This window comes from Rhinatrema bivittatum, chromosome 3 (genome assembly GCF_901001135.1).
Source record: "Rhinatrema bivittatum chromosome 3, aRhiBiv1.1, whole genome shotgun sequence".
NCBI lineage: Eukaryota > Metazoa > Chordata > Amphibia > Gymnophiona > Rhinatrematidae > Rhinatrema > Rhinatrema bivittatum.
Window position 1 is genome coordinate 188920877 of NC_042617.1, and position 22939 is coordinate 188943815.

The 22939-nt window shown below is 45.4% G+C and overlaps 1 protein-coding gene across 2 annotated transcripts in view; it reads right to left on the reverse strand.

Moving 5' to 3' along the window:
- Positions 1-22939, reverse strand: part of SHPRH (SNF2 histone linker PHD RING helicase) — a 425259-nt gene that overhangs the window by 60097 nt on the left and 342223 nt on the right. For both annotated transcript variants that reach the window (XM_029594036.1, XM_029594035.1), the window contains one exon: positions 1190-1415. In XM_029594036.1, the coding sequence (XP_029449896.1) occupies positions 1190-1415 (226 nt within the window). The remainder of the gene's footprint in view (positions 1-1189; positions 1416-22939) is intronic.

A 22939-nucleotide genomic window follows, 5' to 3' on the forward strand; every position in this document is an offset into this window, starting at 1 on the left:
GGGCCAAAAACTGGTGGGGATAACCTAGGTGGGGATCCCCTGCCTCCCCCTGTCAACACTGACAGCTGAGAAACCAAGATGGCCGCCGGTCTTGCGCCAACAGGGAGAGAGACATTGGCAGCCCCAGACCCCACGGTGCCTTTAAGCAACTTGTCCACTGAATCAGCAGACCGACCCGACCTAGCAGAGGCGGCAGGCATAACCGAAGTGCCTATGCCACCAGAAACGCAGCCTGCAGAAAAATCGGCCTTGTTTAGCCACGATCGCGATCCCCCTCTGGAGCGGGAAGCAGCTCTCCATGCCATTAAACCATGTGGCCGAGATTGCACGCCAGCACACACTCACCCTGCGCTGACTGCAAAAGCTCTGCACCTCTGAACGAAGCCAGAAGAGAAGCTGCAGAAAGACATTATCGTGAAGCATGACCCGCCGCCCCCCCCCCCAAAAAAAAGACAACCTGCAGCCTAATAAACAGCTTTATCTGTTTTGTTTTTTTTTAATTAACTTTAACTGCTTTGTCTTTCTTAAAACTTTAACGCCCCAGGTAAGCAAGAAACAAAGGGGAATGCTTTCCAGGCTTGCATCAGGAGGGCTGCCAACGGATTCCAGGCTGCTGCTTTGTGAAGGGAAGGGATCTGGCTAACCAGATGTACACCCCACGGAACTCTGGACCGAGCTAACAAAATGGTCACTAACCCCCTGTTCATCCAGCTCAAACCAGACCCCACCAGGACCTAATAAACCCCTGGGAGGACTAGGAAAATCTTCTCTTCTGTTATTTCCTTTTATTTCTTTTCTTTTCTCAGACTGCAGGTTTTACACCATCTACCATCTGCTGGAGACAGAGAAATACTGAGGGACTGCAGGTGGCACACAAGGTTAAGTAGCAGTGTCAATAAAACTTTCTCTGTCTCCATCTGCTGGCAGGGAGGCAAAACCCAGAAGTGCAGACTGATATGGATACATACAGGGATCAGAAGACACAGTAATAGCCATCCAAGGCATAAAATATTTCCAGACTGATGTTTTTTAGAATTATTGCCAATTTCAATAATTAATTGCAACATGTGGAGTCACTAAATGCTATAAAATCAGAAAGGGGCCATTTTAAATGAAAAGCAAAAGCAACAGAAATGATGGAATATGCTCATTATGAAATGAATTTTCTGCAATATATCCTAAGGCAGACCTTATATTCTTTCTTCCAGGCATCAAAGAGTTCTAGGAAGCTGTTGCCTTCTTCTATCAAACTGCTGTCCATTCGGTGAGTCTTGGCAAAAGAGAGTATGGCTTTCAAAGAGCGCTCTGTCTCACTTGCTGCCCAAAGTCCACGGCCTGTGGTGGGCAAACGATCATCCACCAGTCCTTCCTCATCCTCAATCATTTCTTCAAAGATGGCCGTTGGACCTTTAACACTATAGGAATGCGAAAACAAAAAATCCCAAATCATTATTAGTTTCTGAAAACTAATTGCTTTGTTTTGTTTTGCAACACTAGGCTCTTCAAATTAAAGATCGGTATTACACCAGTTGCCAGTTCCTAAAGTAGATATATATTTAAAGGGGTTAAGGTTCAAAAGCACTTATGCATCTAAAACCTGTTTTTATGCAAGTGCCTCTCTGAAAAGAGCTCCAGCACATATGTGCATAAAAGCGCACACAGAACACATACTTTTACACACATACTAAATAGGTGTTCTGGGAGGGGGTGGAGTTGATGTGGGCTCATGATTTCTGTGTATATTTTTGATTTTCAAAAGAACATATGTAAATGCACATACACAAAGTTACATCTGTTCTTGAGAGTAGGTGTAACTCTGTGTGTGTGCATACTATACTGGGTTCCTTGTACAGCCATGAATTTTCAAAGAGGATTTACACACTTAAATCTGCTTTGAAAATTCTGGCTAAAGTCTGCAGGTAATAAGTACCCGCAGACTTTAACCTATGCGGGCGGTTAGAAAATCACCCTCAAAGCATCCTTCCAGAGAAGAGATGGACTTTATCTTACCAGTCAATCTCTTTTCTGATAGACCATGTCAGTCTAGACTGAAAAGGAATATTCTTTCAGCTGGCAGGCTATGACCAACAATGACATCACGCAAAGCTCCACCTCCAGTTCCAGCTCCTCTTCACATCAACCTCCTTTATCCAGAAGCTCTTAGTGTGCATATTTTGCAGTGGCTAATTTTCAGAGAGAAACATGGGTAGTGCCCTTAAAGCACTTGTGTAGTTTGCAGCTATATGAGCTATTCGAAAATTGCCCCCAGATGCTCTTTTCAGACTTAGGCTGTGTAATTTGCTTCTCTTTTGCGTTTTTGGACTATGGACATGCAGACCTCTTCTTTTTTTTTTTTTTCCATTTGACTTTTTATTAGGAGTAGAATAGTCAGAATAAACAATAACATAGTCGAACACACAACTGACTCAAATTCCAAGCAAGAAAAATAAAAAATAAGTAAACATATCATGGCCAACCATAGTCAGGTGCAGAACTGTACACAATCAAGTGGTCAGCTTAATAAACAGGTAAAGCAAACACGAAACTTGGGATTCGACTTACAAAATTCCATAACTCCCACATTTTAACCCACCCCTTCCCCTCCCCCCCCCTCGCTATATAGTCTGAAGTCAAAAATAGGCATATGTCAAGTCCACTGGAAACGATGTCTCTACGCAACCGCATTCTCCCAGACACATACTATAGTACAGATATGCGCCACTGTCCTTTACTTGGATAACAGCCATAACTCATACGACGCCCATGTCTTCTGAAACATAGGAAGAGTCTTATTTTTGCAGGCAGTGATCTTCCCCAGTCGATAATTGTAGAAACCTTCCTCTGTACTTCAATCAATTGTGGGATTGTAGAAGACCGCCAATGCTTGGCCAGAACACACCTCGCAGCCACGAAAACATAATATGCCAGTTTGGATACCTGCAAAGCCTCCAAAGGTCTGGTTACATTTAGTAATACCTGAGCAGCAGTATACTCAATACCTGTGTTACATAAAAGTGCCACCCAGGTAAGAACCTGTTGCCAATATTTTTGGATATAAGGGCAAGTTCACCAAGCATGGAAGTAGGTACCTTTCTGTTGATAGCCCTTCCAACATACACCAGGGGACAATGGATAAATTTTACTTAAGCGTTCTGGGCAATAATGCCAACGATAAAGTAGTTTATAGCTATTCTCGATAAGAGAGGATGCCACAAGGCCTCTGCCAGTGGCTTGATATACTGCTTTCCAATTCGCGGCATCAAGCTCCAAGTTCAAGTCTCCCTCCCAAGCCACTGCAAAGTGTGGTTTATTAGGAATGTCAGCATTTAAGAACCCATATAGCTTGGAAATGACCTTTGCAACTTTATTGGCCCCCCTGCAGAGCCCTTCAAAAAATATTACACTGCGCTTTAGATCATCCGCTACTTGGTGTGTGCTAAGATAGTGTCTAAGTTGCATATATTGGTAAAACGGGAGAGTAGGGGGCTGAAATTTGGCACATAGCTCATCATAAGCCAAAATCCCCTGCGAACCCCAGAGATGCTCAACCCGTATTATACCCCTCTTCTTCCATTCAAGAAAGGCAGTAGGGGGCCAGCCCGGAGTGAATGCTGTATTGTGATAGAGGTACATTAATGGTGAGTATAATTTATTACCCAGCAATTGTGTTCGCCATTGTTCCCATACCCTCAGAGTGGCTTGGAGTGGAGAAGAAACACTCTGCAACTGGGGCCAAAGCTGTTTAGGTTGCCAAAGCAACGCTTGTAAGGGCATAGACCCCACCATGGCCTGTTCCATTTGTATCCATATTTTAACCACCGGGGACTTGTGCCAATCTAGAATAGCCCGTAGGTGAGCCGCAGCATGGTACCAATGTAAGTTGGGAACCCCTAAACCCCCCTGTCCTTTAGAAAGAAACAAAATTTTCCTCGCAACCCGTGGAGGCTTGCCCCTCCAAATAAACCTCAGTAAGCGGCGTTGCCATTTGTCAAGTACTGTCCGTGGAAGAGCAATAGGCAATGTTTGAAAGAGGTATAATAACCGTGGCAGTACATTCATCTTTAATACAGCTATTTTACCTAACCACGAGATGTGGTACCGATCCCACGGCTCCAGTTCTTTGTAAATTTTTGTTAATAGAGGTACATAATTCAAATGAAATAAGGCATCTACCTTACACAAATAAACCCTTAAATATTTTATCTTCTGGGAAGGCCACTTAAACTTATAAGCCGCCCTTAAATCATTTGCTTGAGATGTGGGAACAGTAATATTTAGAATCTCAGATTTGTCCCAATTGATTTTGAAGCCAGATACCAAGCTAAATCTGGAGATTTCCACCACTATCTCAGGCAAGGAAGAAGTGGGCTCGGTAACTGAAAACAAAATATCATCAGCAAAAAGAGCTAATTTGTTTGAAAACTCACCGAGATCCATACCTTTTATAAGGGGATTATTACGGATCCGGATGGCGAGGGGCTCCAGAAACAATGGAAAGAGCAGGGGAGACAATGGACAACCTTGACGCGTCCCTCTTTGAACAGCAAACGTAGCTGAATAGCCCCCATTTATTTTTAAGCATGCTAATGGATTATCGTATAATTTAGAAATCCAATTGACAAAAAAGGACCCAAATTTCATGTGGCGAAGTAGTTGAAATAAGTAGGGCCAGTGAACTAGATCAAATGCCTTCTCTGCGTCAATAGTTAAGAGCACTGCAGGTATCTTTCGGTGATGTGCCCACCAAATAAAATCCATGGCTTTTCTAACGTTATCCGAAGCCATTCGACCAGGTATAAAGCCAGATTGGTCAGGAAAAATTATATCTCCAATCACTCCCTTCAGCCGATCCACCAAGATTTTAGCTAAGATCTTTAAGTCTATATTTATTAAGGATATTGGGCAGTAGGAACCGCATAAAATGGGATCATGACCTGGTTGTTCCAGTATGGTAATGCCAGCTGTATTGGCAGCTTGAGGTATTGAGCCGGATTCTCTCAATGAGTTAAACATATTGGTTAGAGGAATAACCAGCACCTTTGTAAAAGTTTGGTAAAACTTGGCAGTGTAGCCATCATGCAGACCTCTTCTATAGCTTTGCAGGATGCCTAAGAAAATCTTTTAGCCAAATGGTCTTATTTATTTATTTTCACATTTGTTGACTGTCTCTCCTTTAGTAGGCTACAAGGTGGTTTACAATCTCAACATAAATACTCTGACAAACATAAAAGTATGTATCATCAGCAAGGGTAATCAAGAGAAAGTTGTTCTAAAATAGGTTTGAATAATTAAAGATCTGCGTCTAAAATGGTTTTTATTATAAACGTTTTACATCTTTTAGGTCTAATACCAACCACACTTCTACCCAGCCCCAGTTGTCTCTAGAATAAGAAAGAAATTTAAGTAAAACCCCTCACATTTTCAATGTTTTGATATTGGAATCACTTGGATGTGAAGCAATTCTTCCTCTTATGGATTTTTGAAACACCTAACAGCATGAAGTTGTTCTTGGAACCACTAATATAGTAACACAGTAAATGATGGCAGATAAAGATCAAAATGATCCATTCTGTCTGCCCAACAAGGTTTTTAGGCTTATAACTGCCACTCCGTGCAGGCTACCCCAAGGGTAAGGAGACCCCACCCATCAAAACAAGTTATGGCCAGACCTCTTCCTCCCAACTTTATTTGTTCATTTTTTCTTGAGGTATACACAGGGCCTGCCCTCTCTGTAAAAGTACAAGAGCACCCTGCTCATGTCCTACTGCCATCATAAGTGAAACTGATCAAATTTTGTTAAATTTAACAGCCAATACCTAAACCATCTGTAAGATATTCACAGATGACTCCCTTGAATGCACCACTGGCTGGTTATAACTGCTGCTCCATGCAGGTTATCCCCATGCAGAAATGTTTCACCAAAATATTACCATACTTTAAGCTGGTTCTTCATTTCCGTGCCACTAGGGAATCTCTGTGTTTATCCCACTCCCTTTTGAATTCTGTTACCATTCTTGTCTTCACCAACTCTTCCGAAAGCACAATCCAGGCATCCACCATCCCTTTTGTGAAAAAAATATTTCCTGACGTTGCTACTAAGTCTACCCTCTTGGACCTTCATAGCATGATGCCTAGTATTACAAATTCCTTTTCCTGGAAAAGGTTTGATTCTTGTGCATTACTAATACCTTTCAGGTATTTAAACATTTTATCATATCCCCCCCTGTCTCTCTGTTCTTCTAGGGTAGAGATATTTAGGTCCTTCATTCTCATATCATATGGCTTTTGGTGCAGATCCTGCACCATTTTGAGTGCCTCTCTCTGGACCACTTCTAACCTCTCTCTATCCTTTTTGAGAAACAGCTTCCAGAACTGATCACAGTATTTCAGGTGAGGCCTCACCAATGACCTGCACAGGGGCATTATCTCCTCCTTTTTCCTGCAGACTATGTCTCTCTCTATGAGCCCAGTATCCCTCTGGCCCTAGTCACTATTTTGTCACATTGTTTTGCTACCTTCACATACAGCAAATCTAGAAGGAATAATCTTCAGTACTCAACCATCCATTACAAAGTGACCTATGAAGAAGAGCCTTTCCTCCAGATTTACATGGTCATGCTCGATTTCAAGTGTTTTTCTTTCTATAAACATTTTATCTGGGTCTTTGATTAAATTAATAAATAAGCTGTCCAGACAATCTATTTCTTGGCTAGGAGAACTATTGAAAGGAAGGAAGCACTGTTTTCTTCACAAACCCCTCTGAGATTGGCTAAGGAAGGAAAAAAGTGTTTTTGCCCTTCTTCAAAATTTGGTATTTTTGACTAACCTGAATTTAAACAGAAATTCCCTGTCATAGAGATTTACTTGATGACTTTTGCAGAAAAAAATCTACTGCCCATTGTTTTTAGCCATGTGCCCTATCTGGCAATAATAACTCATAGGTTTAGCAGACAGATCCTGAATCACACACGGCATCTGCTTAAAAGCTAGCTATTATCTTAAACAAATGAACAGTAGATATATAGTCTAGAAACTACTTCCAGGTTATACAACCATCTTAACATAGCCCTGGCAATATATGCTAACATCATAATACACTGAACCATATGGGTATGTATTTCATACCCTTCTTTAAATGCAATCACCACTCTCTTTGTCCATACTGTCTTAGAGCACAATAGTGTCATTTATTGGCATGGCAGTTATTTATTTATTTATTTGCTTTTATATACCGACATTCATTGGGGTACATCACATCGGTTTACATGTTAGCGTGGAGAAATAGTAGGATGAACGTGTCTTACTATTTTTACATGGAACGGAGGCACATCAACAGTTAATACAATTACATTTTAGCAGTGGTGAACATTTGATTCAAACAGTTTAAAGGGCAATAACTATAGTTACAAGAGGAGGTGGGCATCTCTAGTTATTTACATGGGGAACTCTGTACATAGGAGATATATTGGGACTTATTGAGGTACGTGAGCATGTCTAAAGGTTAATTAGGATTGTGACGTTTCCATTTTTATTGTGGAGTTGGGGTGGGGATGGGAGGTTAGGCTTGAGGGCTGAAAGGCGTTATGGAATAGCCATGTTTTTAGGGTTTTTTTTGAAAGACTGGGTGGAAGTCTCCAATCTGAGTTGTTCAGGGAGTGTGTTCCACAAAGAAGGGCCAGCTATTGATATGGCGTCTTCTCTGGTTGCGGTGAAGTGTGCTTTTTTGCGGAGGGTATGTTTAGCAGGCCGGTGTTTTTAGATCTGAGGTTTCTTTGGGTGTGATGGTGGTGGAGGGTGTCTTTTAGCCATTCTGTATTTTTATTGTGTATTGATTTGTGTAGTAGGGTAAGGGCTTTGAATTGGATTCTGTGGGATACTGGGAGCCAGTGAAGGTCTTTGAGGATGGGTGTGATGTGGGCGGATCGACTGCTTTTTGTTAGGGATCTGGCTGCTGCATTTTGGAGTAGTTGCAGGGGTTTGAGGGTGGATGAAGGGAGTCCAAGTAGATGGGAGTTGCAGTAGTCCAGTTTGGATAATAGGAGGGATTGAAGTACTGTCCTGTAGTCTTGATTGAAGAGGAGGGGTTTGATTTTCTTGAGGACTTGTAGCTTGATGTAGCCGTCTTTTATTGTTGCGGTGATGGTTTTTTTAGGTTGAGCTCGGAGTCCAATGTAATGCCTAGGTCTTTTACTTCAGTAATGCATCAGCTGGGTGGTTGGGTGGGTGTGGGAATTTGGATGTTCTTTGTGCGGTGCTTGTTTGTTATGTACAGTATTTCGGTGATTGAGTGTGAGAGAATGCTGCGTGAGGAGGTTATTTATTTGGGCTGAGTAGGTTTCCCATTGCAGTAGGGTGCATTGTAAGTTTTCTTTCATGGGGAGTAGTATCTGAACGTCATCTGCGTAGACGAAGTAGTGGAGGTTTAGGCTGGAGAGGAGTTTGCAGAGGGGGAGCATGTATATATTGAATAGTGTGGAGGATAGGGAGGAGCCTTGTGGGATGCCATGAGGGAGTGGGAAGGGTTTTGATTCGCTGTTGTTTAGTCGCACTTTATATGATCTGTTAGATAAGTAGGATTCGAACCATTTAAGGTTTTGTCGCCAAGTCCGATTTCTGTTAATTGTGATAGTAGAGAATTGTGGTTGATGGTGTCGAATGCGGCAGAGATGTCCAGTTGTATTAGGAGGTAGGAATGTCCGGCATCAAGACCTCTCAGGGCGCTGTCTGTGAGGGCTAGTAGTAGGGTTTCAGTGCTGAGTGATTTCCTGAATCCGTGTTGAGTGGGAAAGAGGATTTTGTGTGTTTCAAGGTGTTTCGAGAGTTGGCGGTTGACAATTTTTTCTAAGATCTTCGAAATGAAGGAGAGGTTCGAGAGGGGTCTGTAGTTAGCAAGGAAGGATTGATTCAGTTGCGGTTTTTTTAGAATGGGTTTAATTACAGCGTATTTGACAGCTTCAGGATAGAGGCTTTGGTGGAGGGATGTATTTATTATGTTGGCTATTGGTTTAGCGATAACTTCAGGGATTAGCTTGAGGGTTTTTATTGGGATGGGATCCAGGGGGTGGGCTGCTGGGTTGATTTTTTGAATGATCTTTTCGACTTCTGTTGAGGCGATGAGGTCAAATGTACCTCATGCAGAGGAGATGCTGTGTTGTGAGGATTCGGCCTATCCAGGCTTGCTGGTGGGTTGGTTGGTATTAATTTTGATATTTTGTCCATGAAGTATTGGGCAAGTTTCTCACATGCCTTCGTTGAGTCTTTCTTTGACAATGGGTTGAGGCTTGGTTGGGTTAGGTAGGAGTCAAAGTTGAAAAGAATTCTGGGGTTGTATTGGTGTTGGTGGATTTTCTTTGAGTATATTCTTTTTTGGCTTTGTTGGTGTCTGCTCTGTATATGTGGAGCAATGTTTTGTATCTGTCAAGGTGGAGACCAGTAGGATGTCTTCCCCATCTTTTCTCCACTTGTCTGAGATGTCGTTTGGTGATTTTCAGTTCTGAGGTGTACCAAGGAGTTTTATGTGGGTTGTCCGTATTGCTAATTTTGGAGATCATCGGGCATTTGGATTTGGCTATTTCTGCGTTGATGGAGATCCATGAGTTGATGGCGGTGTTTGCATCGTTGAGGTCGAGGGAGGTTAGGGCGTTGGGGAGTGTTTCTATCAGCTCTTCGCTGGAGCATGGTTTGTAGAATTCAATGTATTTTTTGGATTGGTCAGTTTCAGAGTGGAAGGTTTTCAGTCGAAGTGTGGTATGGATTAATTTGTGGTCTGACTAAGGAATGCTGGTTGTTGTAGGTGGTTTGATTGTGGATATAGCTTTGTCACTGATGAATATGAGGTCCAGTGTATGGCCTGATCTCTGAGTAGGTGAGTTGACAATTTGTTTGAAACCCATTGCGGACATGGTGTCCAGGGAGAGGGTGCATGTGGGGAGGGGGGGGGGGGGGGGGAGGGCCTCGATGTGGAGGTTGAAATCTCCAAAGATAATTGCGTTGGAAAGATCTGAGATGACCACCCCCACTGACTTCTAGAGCTTTATGAAATGGAAACATATTCCCCCTTTGTTAAGTGAATCTAGCTTTTTTTTCCTGTGGTTCTCAAGTTCATTACCATAGCCACCACCTTAATTTAGGACCCAATCTCTGACTTATCAAAGATACAATGGCTCTCCTCCTGATCAATGTCAGAATAAGGGCTTGCATGCTCTGAACTGGAAAGAAATACTGATCCATCACTGCATGAGATTATCTTCCTGGCTTTCTTGCCTGGATGGGTCCAGATTCAACTTGCTTATCAGCTACCTTTATCAAGCCGTGTGCTTTCATCTCCAACCTGCATATCCGACTTGCTAGCAACTCCTGGCTCATCATTCTTGGTTCAATTTCTGCCGTAGACCATAGAATCTCTGGTGTCTCCAATTGGGACATCACATCCATTCTCCACTGACCCCCTGCTTGCACATCAAGCAGTAATAACTGGCTCCTGTCTCTCTTATCTTGGAACTGCTTGGTACCTTCTTTCACCTGCCCAGCCCACACTCTTATGGCCATACAAAAAAAACTCCACTTTAAGCCTGTAGCAACTCTAGAGACCCTCACTGAGGCATGCCTGTGGAGCAATAAACTGGAGGGAAAAAAAGAAGCTGATGGTAAGAAGAGGTGGAACCAGAGGCAGAGCTTGAAAGATGACATCTGCATGAGGCACATTTTAAATAATGTCATTGTTGGTTTTGGCCAGAAGCTTTTGGCCATTGCTTCGTTCTTTCACAGTGCTGCACATGGCAATACGTGAGACCGGAAATCATGTTTCCTGCTTTAGGGACTGGCACAATTTGAGATGTTGTGGGGGTGATGTGCTTGGTGCAAGGATGACATTAGCCTATATGAATAGTGTCGCAATATGCCTTAGTACTAGCCCTGCTCCAAGATAATTTACCCCAGTAAGTGGCGATTTGATGCTTGTAGTTAGTACTAACCCTAACATCCATTCAGGGTTAACTACATGAACTCCTAGAAAGTGCTGCTAATCACTGCTCAGGTCATCTTAGCATAGATGCCAAAGCTAGGGATGCTCTAGGCCCAAATATCTATCTATTCATTTTTTTTTTTAACATTCTTTAATTCCACCTATTCAATCCAGGTATGCGAGACAGATTACACAGAGGCAAAACAGAGTAAATAATTGCAAATTAAAATGAAGAAATAAAAATTATATACACGAAGCACAAAACCCAAGAGGTCACAAAACTCTCTGCACAGTGAATCAATATCCTTTTTAACAAAGACCCTTCTTTCTGCTCCAAAAAGTAGGCCCCCCTGAAAAAATATTGCCTTCAACCATTTATGAAAAAGGGCATCATCAGTGGTTAATTGTAGTTGGGCTGCCATGATCTGTTGGACTGGGCAGTAAAGAAATAACTTTAAATATATAAATAGGGAATTCCATCATTGAGGCTATTTTATGGAAAATGTTCACTGACAAGTTTCCTGCAAATGAACCATTTTAATGGATAGTAACGTAGGTAACCGCTTCACCACTGTTATTAAAACACAATGGGGTCTGTATACTGAAAGCAAGGCAGCTAAATATTTTGGTCCCTACATTTCAACTGATTTAAACACAGTGGATAATACTTTAAACTTTATATGCTGAGCTACAGCAACCAATGAAGCTATTCAAGAAGTAGGGAGACATGTCTCTTGGCAATCTTCCCAATATTAGCCTTGCGGCAGCATTCTGCAAGGCTTGTAGGACCTTCAATTGGCACTTGAGGAGCCCAATATAAAGAGAGCTACAACAGTCAATCATTGCTAAAATAAAAGCCCAAATAATGGTTCGAAAATCCCTCTAGAGAAGATATACTTCAAGACACGCAGCAGCCTAAGAGGATAACTTTCAAAAACCTCAGCGCAATCCCACATGTGTGTGTATATGGCCATGTGGAGATCTACCATAGTAATTTATAACCTGTGCTTATAAGGCATGAACAGATTATAAAACAGTGTATTTCCACCTCCCAACATACGAGCATATGTTTGGTTACACACAAATACCTGCAATGCATGGAAAAGGTGGATTTATTGTACTATTTTATAAAGATAAGCGCGTATATTTTCGGCATGAAAAAAATATAACTTGCTAATATAAAACCTGAGGAAGTCTATTTTAAAACATGCATATATAATTGAAATCACCAGTTTGCCAATACCTCTGCCAGTTAACCCAGTATTCAGTTTACTGAGACCTTCTTAGTTCTTCACCTTGAACTTCCCCCAGTTAATCCAGACCTCCCAGTCAACTAGTAGCAGACAATAGACAAGTCTGATATCAACTGCCCATGATAATTAGGGGGTAGACATTCAAAGTTGGCCGTGTAAGTAACTTAGTCAATTAAAACTTATCTGGCTAAGTAGTCAGAAGCTAGAAATAAGCTAGGAGCAGTGTATACCTAAGAAAAATGTTGAAAAGTTTAGTTCAGTTACTCACCTTGGAAAGGTGTTGAGGTAGTGTGATTTGGTTTGATTAGGTACCAACATTTGATAATCAAGAGAGCAGTGAGTCACTCTGGCTGACTAACTGAAGTTACACTGTTTGTATTTCCCAACCCTCCCACCCCTAGCTCATCCTTTAATTTATAGGCAGGTGCCACTTTCACAAAAAAACCCCCAAAAAACAAAAACTTTATTGAGAGTTTGATCAGTCCCTTGTAGGCCACTACCAGACATATAGTGAATTCACTAATACATTTAAAGGACGTTAATTAGACACATTCCTACTCCCACAGCAACCTAAAACTTAACTAGGAACTCAACAAAATTGAGATGAAGGCAGCAGCCCAGCAGCAAGAGGGGGGCTTCCCAGTCTTTTGCATCGAGTGTCACATATATGATTTTTTACCCGCCGGTGAGAAGTTGTACATGTGCATGCGATGCAAAGAGCTCCTGGCTCTCAGAGAACGAGTCCGATCTCTGGAGGCTAGAGTGGCAGACCTGGAGGAGCTGAAGCAGACAGAGAGGTATATAAATGAGACCTTCAGGGACATAGTAGCCAAGTCCCAACTTCAGACTGGGAGCCCTGGTGCTGCCTTGGAGGAAGAAGGTCTCATGATTGGATAGCATCAACCTGGTGCAGCAGGAAAGGATCCTGTAGCAAGGACCTGCTCTCCAGGTGATGCACTGTCCTTTCACACCGAGGATATCTCCCCAAGGCCTACTGCCCAGGAGGGAAGGGTTAGGTCAGCCGTCATAGTTGGTGATTCAATTATTAGGAATGTAGACAGCTGGGTGGCTGGTGGGCGTGAGGATCGCCTGGTAACAAGACTACCCGGTGCAAAGGTGGCGGATCTCACGCGTCACCTAGATAGGATTTTAGACAGTGCTGGGGAGGAGCCGGCTGTTGTGCTACATGTGGGCACCAACGACATATGTGGGAGGGAGGGTCTGGAAGCCAAATCTAGGCTCTTAGGTAGAAAGCTTAAATCCAGAACCTCCAGGGTAGCATTCTCTGAAATGCTCCCTGTTCCACGCGCAGGTCACCAAAGGCAGGCAGAGCTCTGGAGTCTAAATGCATGGATGAGACGATGGTGAAAGGAAGAGAGATTCAGTTTTGTTAGGAACTGGGGAACCTTTTGGGGAAGGGGGAGTCTCTTCCGAAGGGATGGGCTCCACCTTAACCAGGGTGGAACCAGACTGCTGGCGCTAACCTTTAACAAAGAGAGAGCAGCTTTTAAACTAGAACAAAGGGGAAAGCCGACAGTCGCTCAGCAGCGCATGGTTCAGAGAGAGGTATCTTCAAAGGATACTAATGATGCATTAGAATTAGGGCATCCTGACAGTGAGATTCCAATAAGAAAAGTAGTCCAAGTGTCTGTAACTAAAAACTCACCTGAGCTAAAAGATTCTAACTTATCCCTATCAATTAAAAAGCAGAATGAAAATACAAACAAAAAACAAACTTTGAAATGTTTGTATGCTAATGCCAGAAGTCTAAGAAGATGGGAGAATTAGAATGTATAGCAGTGAATGATGACATAGACTTATTTGGCATCTCAGAGACATGGTGGAAGGAGGACAACCAATGGGACAGTGCTATACCAGGGTACAAATTATATCTCAATGACAGAGAGGAGCACCCGGGAGGCGGTGTGGCGCTTTATGTCCGGAATGGCATAGAGTCCAACAGGATAAACATCCTGCATGAGACTAAATGCAAAATTGAATCTTTATAGGTAGAAATCCCATGTGTGTCGGGGAAGACTATAGTGATAGGAATATACTACCGTCCACCTGGTCAAGATGGTGAGGCTGACAGTGAAATGCTAAGAGAAATTAGGGAAGTTAACCAAATTGGTAATGCGGTAATAATGGGAGACTTCAATTACCCCAATATTTATTTATTTATTTAGGTTTTTTATATACCGGCATTCATGAACAAGTCACATCATGCTGGTTTACATAGAAACAAGGGGTGCATAGAACAGTAGAACTAAACTTGTGCAAGGGGAAGCAGTTACAAAAAACAGGGGTAAGATAACTGGGAGAGAGAAAAAAGAGGAACGGTGGGGCATATTGACTGGGTAAATGTATCATTGGGACACGCTAGAGAGATAAAGTTCCTGAATGGAATAAATGATAGCTTTATGGAGCAATTGGTTCAGGAACCGACGAGAGAGGGAGCAATTTTAGATCTAATTCTCAGTGGAGCACAGGATTTGGTGAGAGAGGCAATAGTGATCATAATATGATCAAATTTGAATTAATGACTGGAAGGGAGACAGTAAGCAAATCCACGGCTCTCGTGCTGAACTTTCAAAAGGGAAACTTTGATAAAATAAGAAAAATTGTTAGAAAAAAACTGAAAGCAGCAGCTACAAAAGTAAAAAGTGTGCAAGAGACGTGGTCATTGTTAAAAAATGGAGAAATTACTTACCTGATAATTTCGTTTTCCTTAGTGTAGACAGATGGACTCAGGACCAATGGGTATAGTGTACTCCTGTTAGCAGTTGGAGACAGATCAGATTTCAATCTGACGTCAGCCCCTAGTACATATACCCCTGCAGGAAGTGCAGTGCTTCAGTATTCTTCCTTGAAAAGCATTGTGGATATATGTGTGACTGACTGATTGATTAACGTAATATGGATAACTTAAATAACTTTGTTAGAACGTTAAAACTTGATTAACTTGATTAACTTGAACTGGTTGATTGACTATAGCTGGAGACCGCCAGTGTACTCAACCGGAAAGCGTCGACACCCGGCAGGGTGGATGCCCTAGGTAAATGAAAACATGGCTTACCCTTAATTCGTTGAAAAACCATGTATAACGGCAGCCGAGGGTGGGATGCTGAGTCCATCTGTCTACACTAAGGAAAATGAAATTATCAGGTAAGTAATTTCTCCATTTCCTAGCGTGTAGCAGATGGACTCAGGACCAATGGGATGTATAAAAGCTACTCCCGAACTGGGTAGGAGGCTGCCCGTGGCCCACTTAAGATTGCCCTTGCAAATGTTGTGTCCTCCCGAGCCTGAACATCCAGACCGTAGAATCTGGAGAAGGTATGGAGGACCACGTTGCCGCCCTGCAGATCTCGGCAGGTGACAGCATTCTAGTTTCTGCCCAGGAAACCGCCTGGGCTCTGGTAGAATGGGCCTTGACCTGTAGAGGTGGTGGTTTTTCCGCTTCTACGTAGGCCGCCTTGATGACTTCCTTGATCCAGCGGGCAATGGTTGCCCGTGAGGCCACTTCCCCTTGCCTCTTCCCGCTGTGAAGGACGAAAAGGTGGTCCGTCTTTCATACTGGTTTCGACATTTCCAGGTATCTGGATAGGAGCCTGCCGATGTTGAGATGGCGTAGACTACGGGCTTCTTCCGACTTCTTCAAACCGTCCATCGTAGGTAGTGAGATGGTTTGGTTAAGGTGGAAATGTGAGACCACTTTGGGGAGGAAGGAGGGAACCGTGCGTAGCTGAATGGTCCCCGGGGTGAGTCTGAGGAACGGCTCCCGGCAGGACAGTACTTGTAGCTCTGAGATGCGGCGGGCCGAACACACGGCCAGCAAGAACACCGTCTTCAAAGTTAACAGACGGAGGGACAGGCCTCGGAGGGGTCTGAAGGCGGATCCCGCTAGGAACTCCAAGACGCGGTTGAGGTTCCACAGGGGCACTGGCCACTTTAGTGGTGGGCGAATGTGTTTGACTCCTTTCAGGAAGCGTGATACATCTGGGTGCGAGGCTATGTTGTCGTCCTCGCTCCTGGAGCCATAGCATGACAATGCGGCTACCTGTACCTTGATGGAGTTGAGGGACAGACCCTTCTGTAGTCCACTCTGTAGGAATTCCAGAATCACGGGAACTTTAGAGGAGCGTGGTTTGACGTTGTGGTCTTCGCAACAGGCCTCAAAGACTCTCCAGATCCTTATGTATGTTAAAGATGTGGAGAACTTGCGTGCTCGGAGGAGAGTATCTATTACTGCCCCCGAGTATCCCCTTTTTCTCAGGCGGGCCCTCTCAATGGCCAGACCGTAAGAGAGAATTGAGCTGGATCCTCGAGGAGGATGGGTCCTTGTTGTAGCAGGTCTCTGTGTGGAGGCAGGGGTAGTGGATTCCCTGCCCGTAGTCTTCTTATGTCTGCGTACCAGGGTCTTCTTGGCCAGTCCGGGGCCACCAGAAGAACTAGTCTCCTGTGCCGCTGAATCTTGTGAATGATTGCGCCCAGCAAGGCTCACGGAGGGAAGGCGTATAACAGGGTTCCCCAGTGGCCAGGTCTGTACCAGGGCATCGATCCCCTGGGACTGCGGATCCCGCCTGCGGCTGAAGTATCTGGGTACTTGAGTGTTGGATCTGCTTGCTAGAAGGTCCATGTCTGGAGTCCCCCACCGATTCACTATCATCTTGAAGGCTGTGGGTGACAGTTTCCATTCTCCTGGGTTTAGACTTTCCCTGCTGAGGAAGTCTGCCATGGTGTTGTCCTTTCCGGCGATGTGGACGGCGGAGATGTCCTGGAGATTTGCTTCTGCCCAAGCCATCATAGGGTCTATTTCTAAGGACACCTGTTGGCTTCTGGTTCCGCCCTGCCGGTTGATGTAGGCCACCATCGTGGCGTTGTCCGACATCACTCTGACTGTTTTGTCTCGAAGTCTCTGGGCGAACCGCAGGCAGGCTAATCTGGCCGCCCGTGCTTCTAGGCGGTTGATGTTCCACCCCGCCTCTTCTTCGTTCCACCGCCCTTGGGCGGTTAGCTCTTCGCAGTGTGCTCCCCACCCGTGTAGACTGGCATCTGTGGTGAGCTGGGTCCAGGTTGGGGATGATAGTCTTGATCCCCGGCTCACGTGGCTGATCTGTAGCTACCACCGTAGCTGGGTCCGGACTCTGGCCGGTAGTGTTAGACGTACGGTGTAGTTCTGAGATCGTGGACTCCACCATGATAGAAGTGAGCATTGCAGGAGCCTCATGTGGGCTTGCGCCCATGGCACCACTTCCAGTGTGGATGCCATTAGTCCGAGGACTTGCAGGTAATCCCATTCTGTGGGACGGGAGGCGCTCAGCAAGGTCTGGAGCCGGTTCCACAGCTTTGATCTTCTCGTAGGGGTCAGGCTGACCTTGTCTTCCTTGGTGTTGAATCGGACTCCTAGGTACTCCAGCGACTGTGAGGGCTGTAGGGAGCTCTTGTTTGTGTTGACTACACAACCCAGGCTTTTCAGTAGGGTTATGACTCTACTGGTTGCTTGGCGGCTTTCCTCCGGTGATTTTGTTCTGATCAGCCAATCGACCAGGTAGGGATGAACGAGGATTCCTTCCTTCCTGAGTGTTGCCACCACCACTACTATTACCTTGGTGAATGTCCGGGGTGCGGTGGCTAACCCAAAGGGTAGTGCCCGGAACTGGTAGTGATGATTCAGGACCTTGAAGCGTAGGTAGCACTGGTGTTCCTGATGAATTGGGATGTGTAGGTAGGCCTCCGACAGGTCCAGGGATGTGAGGAACTCTCCTGGTTGTATTGCATGTATGACTGATCGTAGGGTTTCCATGCGGAAGCGTGGGATCCTTAGGTGTCGGTTGACCGACTTGAGCTCCAGGATGGGTCTGAATGTACTCTCTTTTCTTGGGTACGACAAGTAGATGGAGTAATGTCCAGTATTTATTTCCCGTGTAGGTACCGGGGTTATGGCCTCGAGAGCCAGAAGTCTGGTCAGTGTAGCTTCCACTGCCGCCCTCTTGCGGGGGTCGTGGCATGGAGATTCCACGAACTTGTCCGGAGGGGTTCGAAGGAAGTCCAGGTAGTACCCCTCTCGGATGATGGCTAGGACCCACTTGTCCGAAGTTATCTCGACCCATCTGTGGTAGAATAGGGTTAGTCTTCCCCCTATGGCTTCTTCCCATGGATGGGTTGGCTGAATCTCATTGTGGGGTGTGGCTGGGGCCTGGACCCGAGCTGGTTCCCCTCTTGCTGTGTTTGTTTCGAAAGGACTGGTTCCTGCCCGCAGGGCGGGGCGCTTGATAGTTGCTCTTGTAAGGGTTGAAGCACTGTGAGCTTCTGCCTCTGGAGGACCTGGGGAAGGGACGCTGGTTTCTCTTCGCCTTGTCTTCTGGCAGGCGAGGTAATGGGGAGTCGCCCCATTTGTTGGCCAGTTTTTCCAGTTCGCTGCCAAAGAGGAGGGATCCTTTGAAGGGCAGTCTCGTGAGGTGTGTCTTGGAGGAGGCGTCAGCCGACCAATTTCGAAGCCAGAGTTGTCTCCTGGCTGCCACTGTGGACAACACTCCTCTGGCTGCTGTGCGCACTAGATCGGAAGCCGCGTCAGTGAGGAATGATAGTGCTGATTCCATGTCTTCTCCCGGGGTGTTGTTCCTGGCTTGAGATAAACAGGAATGTGTCACCACGGTGCAGCAGGCCGCAATCTGCAGGGACATGGCTGCCCCCTCAAATGATTGTTTTAGTATGGCTTCCAGGCGCCGGTCGTGTGCATCCTTGAGCGCCGCTCCTCCCTCCACTGGGATGATGGTGCGCTTAGCGACAGCGCAGATTATGGCGTCCACTCTGGGGCACGCCAGAAGTTCCTTGGTCGCTGGATCTAGGTAGTACATGGCCGACAAGGCTCGACCTCCTTTGAATGAGGACTCCGGAGCATTCCATTCCAGGTCAATTAGCTGTTGTGCCGCCTGTAAGAGAGGAAAATGGTGAGACGTCTGTCGAAGGCCCTCCAGCAGGGGGTTCATTCTAGGTACCCCCGCGGTGCCTTGGCCCGGGATAGCGAGCTCCGATAGGCGTTGGGATACAAGATCCGGAAGCTCATCCTTTGTGAAGAATCGACTCATGGTTCGGTGTGGCTCCGTTGCCGAGGGGAGTTCCCCCTCCTTGAGGGGCTCAACTTCCTCTTCGGAAAAATCCGTGTCCCCGTAGGTGGGGCTTCTGGGTGGTGGGAGCCTGTGCCTAGGCCTCGAGGGTCCTGGGGCATGAGGGTCTTCCGGTGGCAAATATGTCTGTTCTGCCTGGGGTTCAGTTTGCATTTTGACAAAGGTGTGAATCCCCTTAAATATCTCCACCCAAGAGATCGACGCTGGGTCTAAGTTGAGGGGTGCCGGTTCCCTGGGGGTACCCGTCTGTGGGATGGATTCACTGAGACCTGCTGGGTCCGGGGTGCCCCCTGAGGAGCTAGAACTGGGCCCTGGGTGGGGCTGGCCCTGACCTGGATCTCCCAGGGCTTCCTCACAGTGTGCGCATAGGGCGTCAGCTTCCTCGCTCTATGTGGCTCTGATGTGGCATGCTGGGCAGAGGCCTTGAGCTTTTATTCCTGTTTCTGGAGGTGCCATTTCCGTGGACGCGTAAGTTCTTATGCGCTCCACTGCATCTGATATGTGCGCGCAGATGTGCGCCTAGCCGAAGATGTGCGCCTTGTTGTGTGCGCGTAACTTATGCGCATAAGGCTTTATGTGTGCCTAAGATTATGCGCACAAGTAGGTTTGTGCGCTTAGCTTAATTTGTGCCCTCGGAACGGACGGCGGGCGGGAGGGCGGCGCGGCGAACAGGGCCAAGATGGCGACGGCGAGCATGCGGGCAATATGGCGAACTCCTGGGAGGGTCTCCACGTGGGCAGACCCTGAAACGGCTGGGGGCCTAGCCCTGCTAGGGCGGATCAACCCGGTGGCACAGGTTCCGATCGCCGACCTGTGCTCCTCCTTGATCTTCGGAGATCGGCTTAAAGTAGAAGATTTCCACCTTACCTTGTCTTCGGCGCTTCCCGGTTTCACTCCGGGCGGTCTCCGGCTGCGGGGGGAGAGGGCAAATACCTTCACCGCCACGCTCAAGAGGGTGCACCCGCTGCCTCTCAGCCGCGCCCAGGATCGGGGGCTAAGTCCTCGCCGCGAATCGGCCGCCGGACCGAGGCTGCCTCTATGCCGCGCCCGAGGATTCGGGGGCTAGGTCCCTGCCGCGAATCGGCCACCGGACCGAGGCTCACCTCCGAGGGACCACGGAAATCGCCTCGGGAAACTCAACTGGGGGAGGGTCCCGAGGGTATCACCGCAGGAGTGCAGGGCTCGTCTTCAGGTAGGTTTCTTCTTTAAATTTCGGGTTTTGTTCTTTAATTTTGATCTAACGCTCTGAGAGCGTGCAGATAGTCCCTAACTGCTATGGAGACGGAAAATACTGAAGCACTGCACTTCCTGCAGGGGTATATGTACTAGGGGCTGACGTCAGATTGAAATCTGATCCGTCTCCAACTGCTAACAGGAGTACACTATACCCATTGGTCCTGAGTCCATCTGCTACACGCTAGTAAATACCATCCTAGAAGCACAGTCCAGATGTATTCCACACATTAAGAAAGGTGGAAAGAAGGCAAAACGATTAAAGGAATGGTTAAAAGGGGAGGTGAAAGAAGCTATTTTAGCCAAAAGATTTTCATTCATAAATTGGAAGAAGGATCCAACAGAAGAAAATAGGATAATGCATAAACGTTGGCAAGTTAAATGTAAGACATTGATAAGACAGACTAAGAGAGAATTTGAAAAGAAGTTGGCCGTAGAGGCAAAAACTCACAGTAAAAACTTTAAAAAATATATCTGAAGCAGAAAGCCTGTGAGGGAGTCAGTTGGACCGTTAGATGATCGAGGAGTTAAAGGGGCACTTAGAGAAGATAAGGCCATCACAGAAAGATTAAATTATTTCTTTGCTTCGGTGTTTACTGAAGAAGATGTTGGGGAGGTACCCGTACTGGAGAAGGTTTTATTGGGTAATGATTCAGATGGACTGAAACAATTCACAGTGAACCTAGAAGATGTGGTAGACCTGATTGACAAACTGAAGATCAGTAAATCACCTGGACCAGATGATATACACCCCAGAGTTCTGAAGGATCTAAAAAATGAAATTTCAGACCTATTAGTAAAAATTTGTAACCTATCATTAAAATCATCCATTGTACCTGAAGACTGGAGGATAGCTAATGTAACCCCAATATTTAAAAAGGGCTCCAGGGGCGATCCGGGAAACTACAGACCGGTTAGCCTGACTTCAGTGCCAGGAAAAATAGTGGAAAGTGTTCTAAACATCAAAATCACAGAACATATAGAAAGACATGGTTTAATGGAACAAAGTCGGCATGGCTTTACCCAAGGCAAGTCTTGCCTCACAAATCTGCTTCACTTTTTTGAAGGATTTAATAAACATGTGGATAAAGGTGAACTGGTAGATGTAGTGTACTTGGATTTTCAGAAGGCGTTTGACAAGGTTCCTCATGAGAGGCTTCTACAAAAAGTAAAAAGTCATGGGATAGGTGGCGATGTCCTTTCGTGGATTACAAATTGGCTAAAAGACAGGAAACAGAGAGTATGATTAAATGGACAATTTTCTCAGTGGAAGGGAGTGGGCAGTGGAGTGCCTCAGGGATCTGTATTGGGACCCTTAGTTTTCAATATATTTATAAATGATCTGGAAAGAAATACGACGAGTGAGATAATCAAATTGTGATAAATTGCAGGAAGACCTTGTGAGACTGGAAAATTGGGCATCAAAATGGCAGATGAAATTTAATGTGGATAAGTGCAAGGTGATGCAGATAGGGAAAAATAACCTATGCTATAGTTACACAATGTTAGGTTCCATATTAGGTGCTACAACCCAAGAAAGAGATCTAGGCATCATAGTGGATAACACATTGAAATCGTCGGTTCAGTGTGCTGCTGCAGTCAAAAAAGCAAACAGAATGTTGGGAATTATTAGAGAGGGAATGATGAATAAAACGGAAAATGTCATAATGCCTCTGTATCGCTCCAGGGTGAGACCGCACCTTGAATACTGTGTACAATTCTGGTCGCGCATCTCAAAAAAGATATAATTGCGATGGAGAAGGTATAGAGAAGGGCGACCAAAATGATAAGGGGAATGGAACAGCTCCCCTATGAGGAAAGACTAAAGAGGTTAGGACTTTTCAGGTTGGAGAAGAGACGGCTGAGGGGGGATATGATAGAGATGTTTAAAATCATGAGAGGTCTAGAACGGGTAGATGTGAATCGGTTATTTACTCTTTCGGATAATAGAAAGACTAGGGGGCACTCCATGAAGTTAGCGTGTGGCACATTTAAAACTAATTGGAGAAAGTTCTTTTTCACTCAACACACAATTAAACTCTGGAATTTGTTGCCAGAGGATGTGGTTAATGCAGTTAGTATAGCTTTGTTGAAAAAAGGATTGGATAAGTTCTTGGAGGAGAAGTCCATTACCTGCTATTAATTGAGTTGACTTAGAAAATAGCCACTGCGGGGAGGTAGGCAAAGGAATTTGTGAAAATTGAGAGAAAGAGAATCCGGAGGGCCTACCGGAGGTAGGAGACCTTTGGCCCAGCCTCGACATGGTCCAACCGGAAGTTGCCTGACGTCATTTGACGGACTTTCTGAAGCCTTTAAACATCGGCTCAGCTGTGGCAGACTTTGGAGGTACGCAAAGGAAT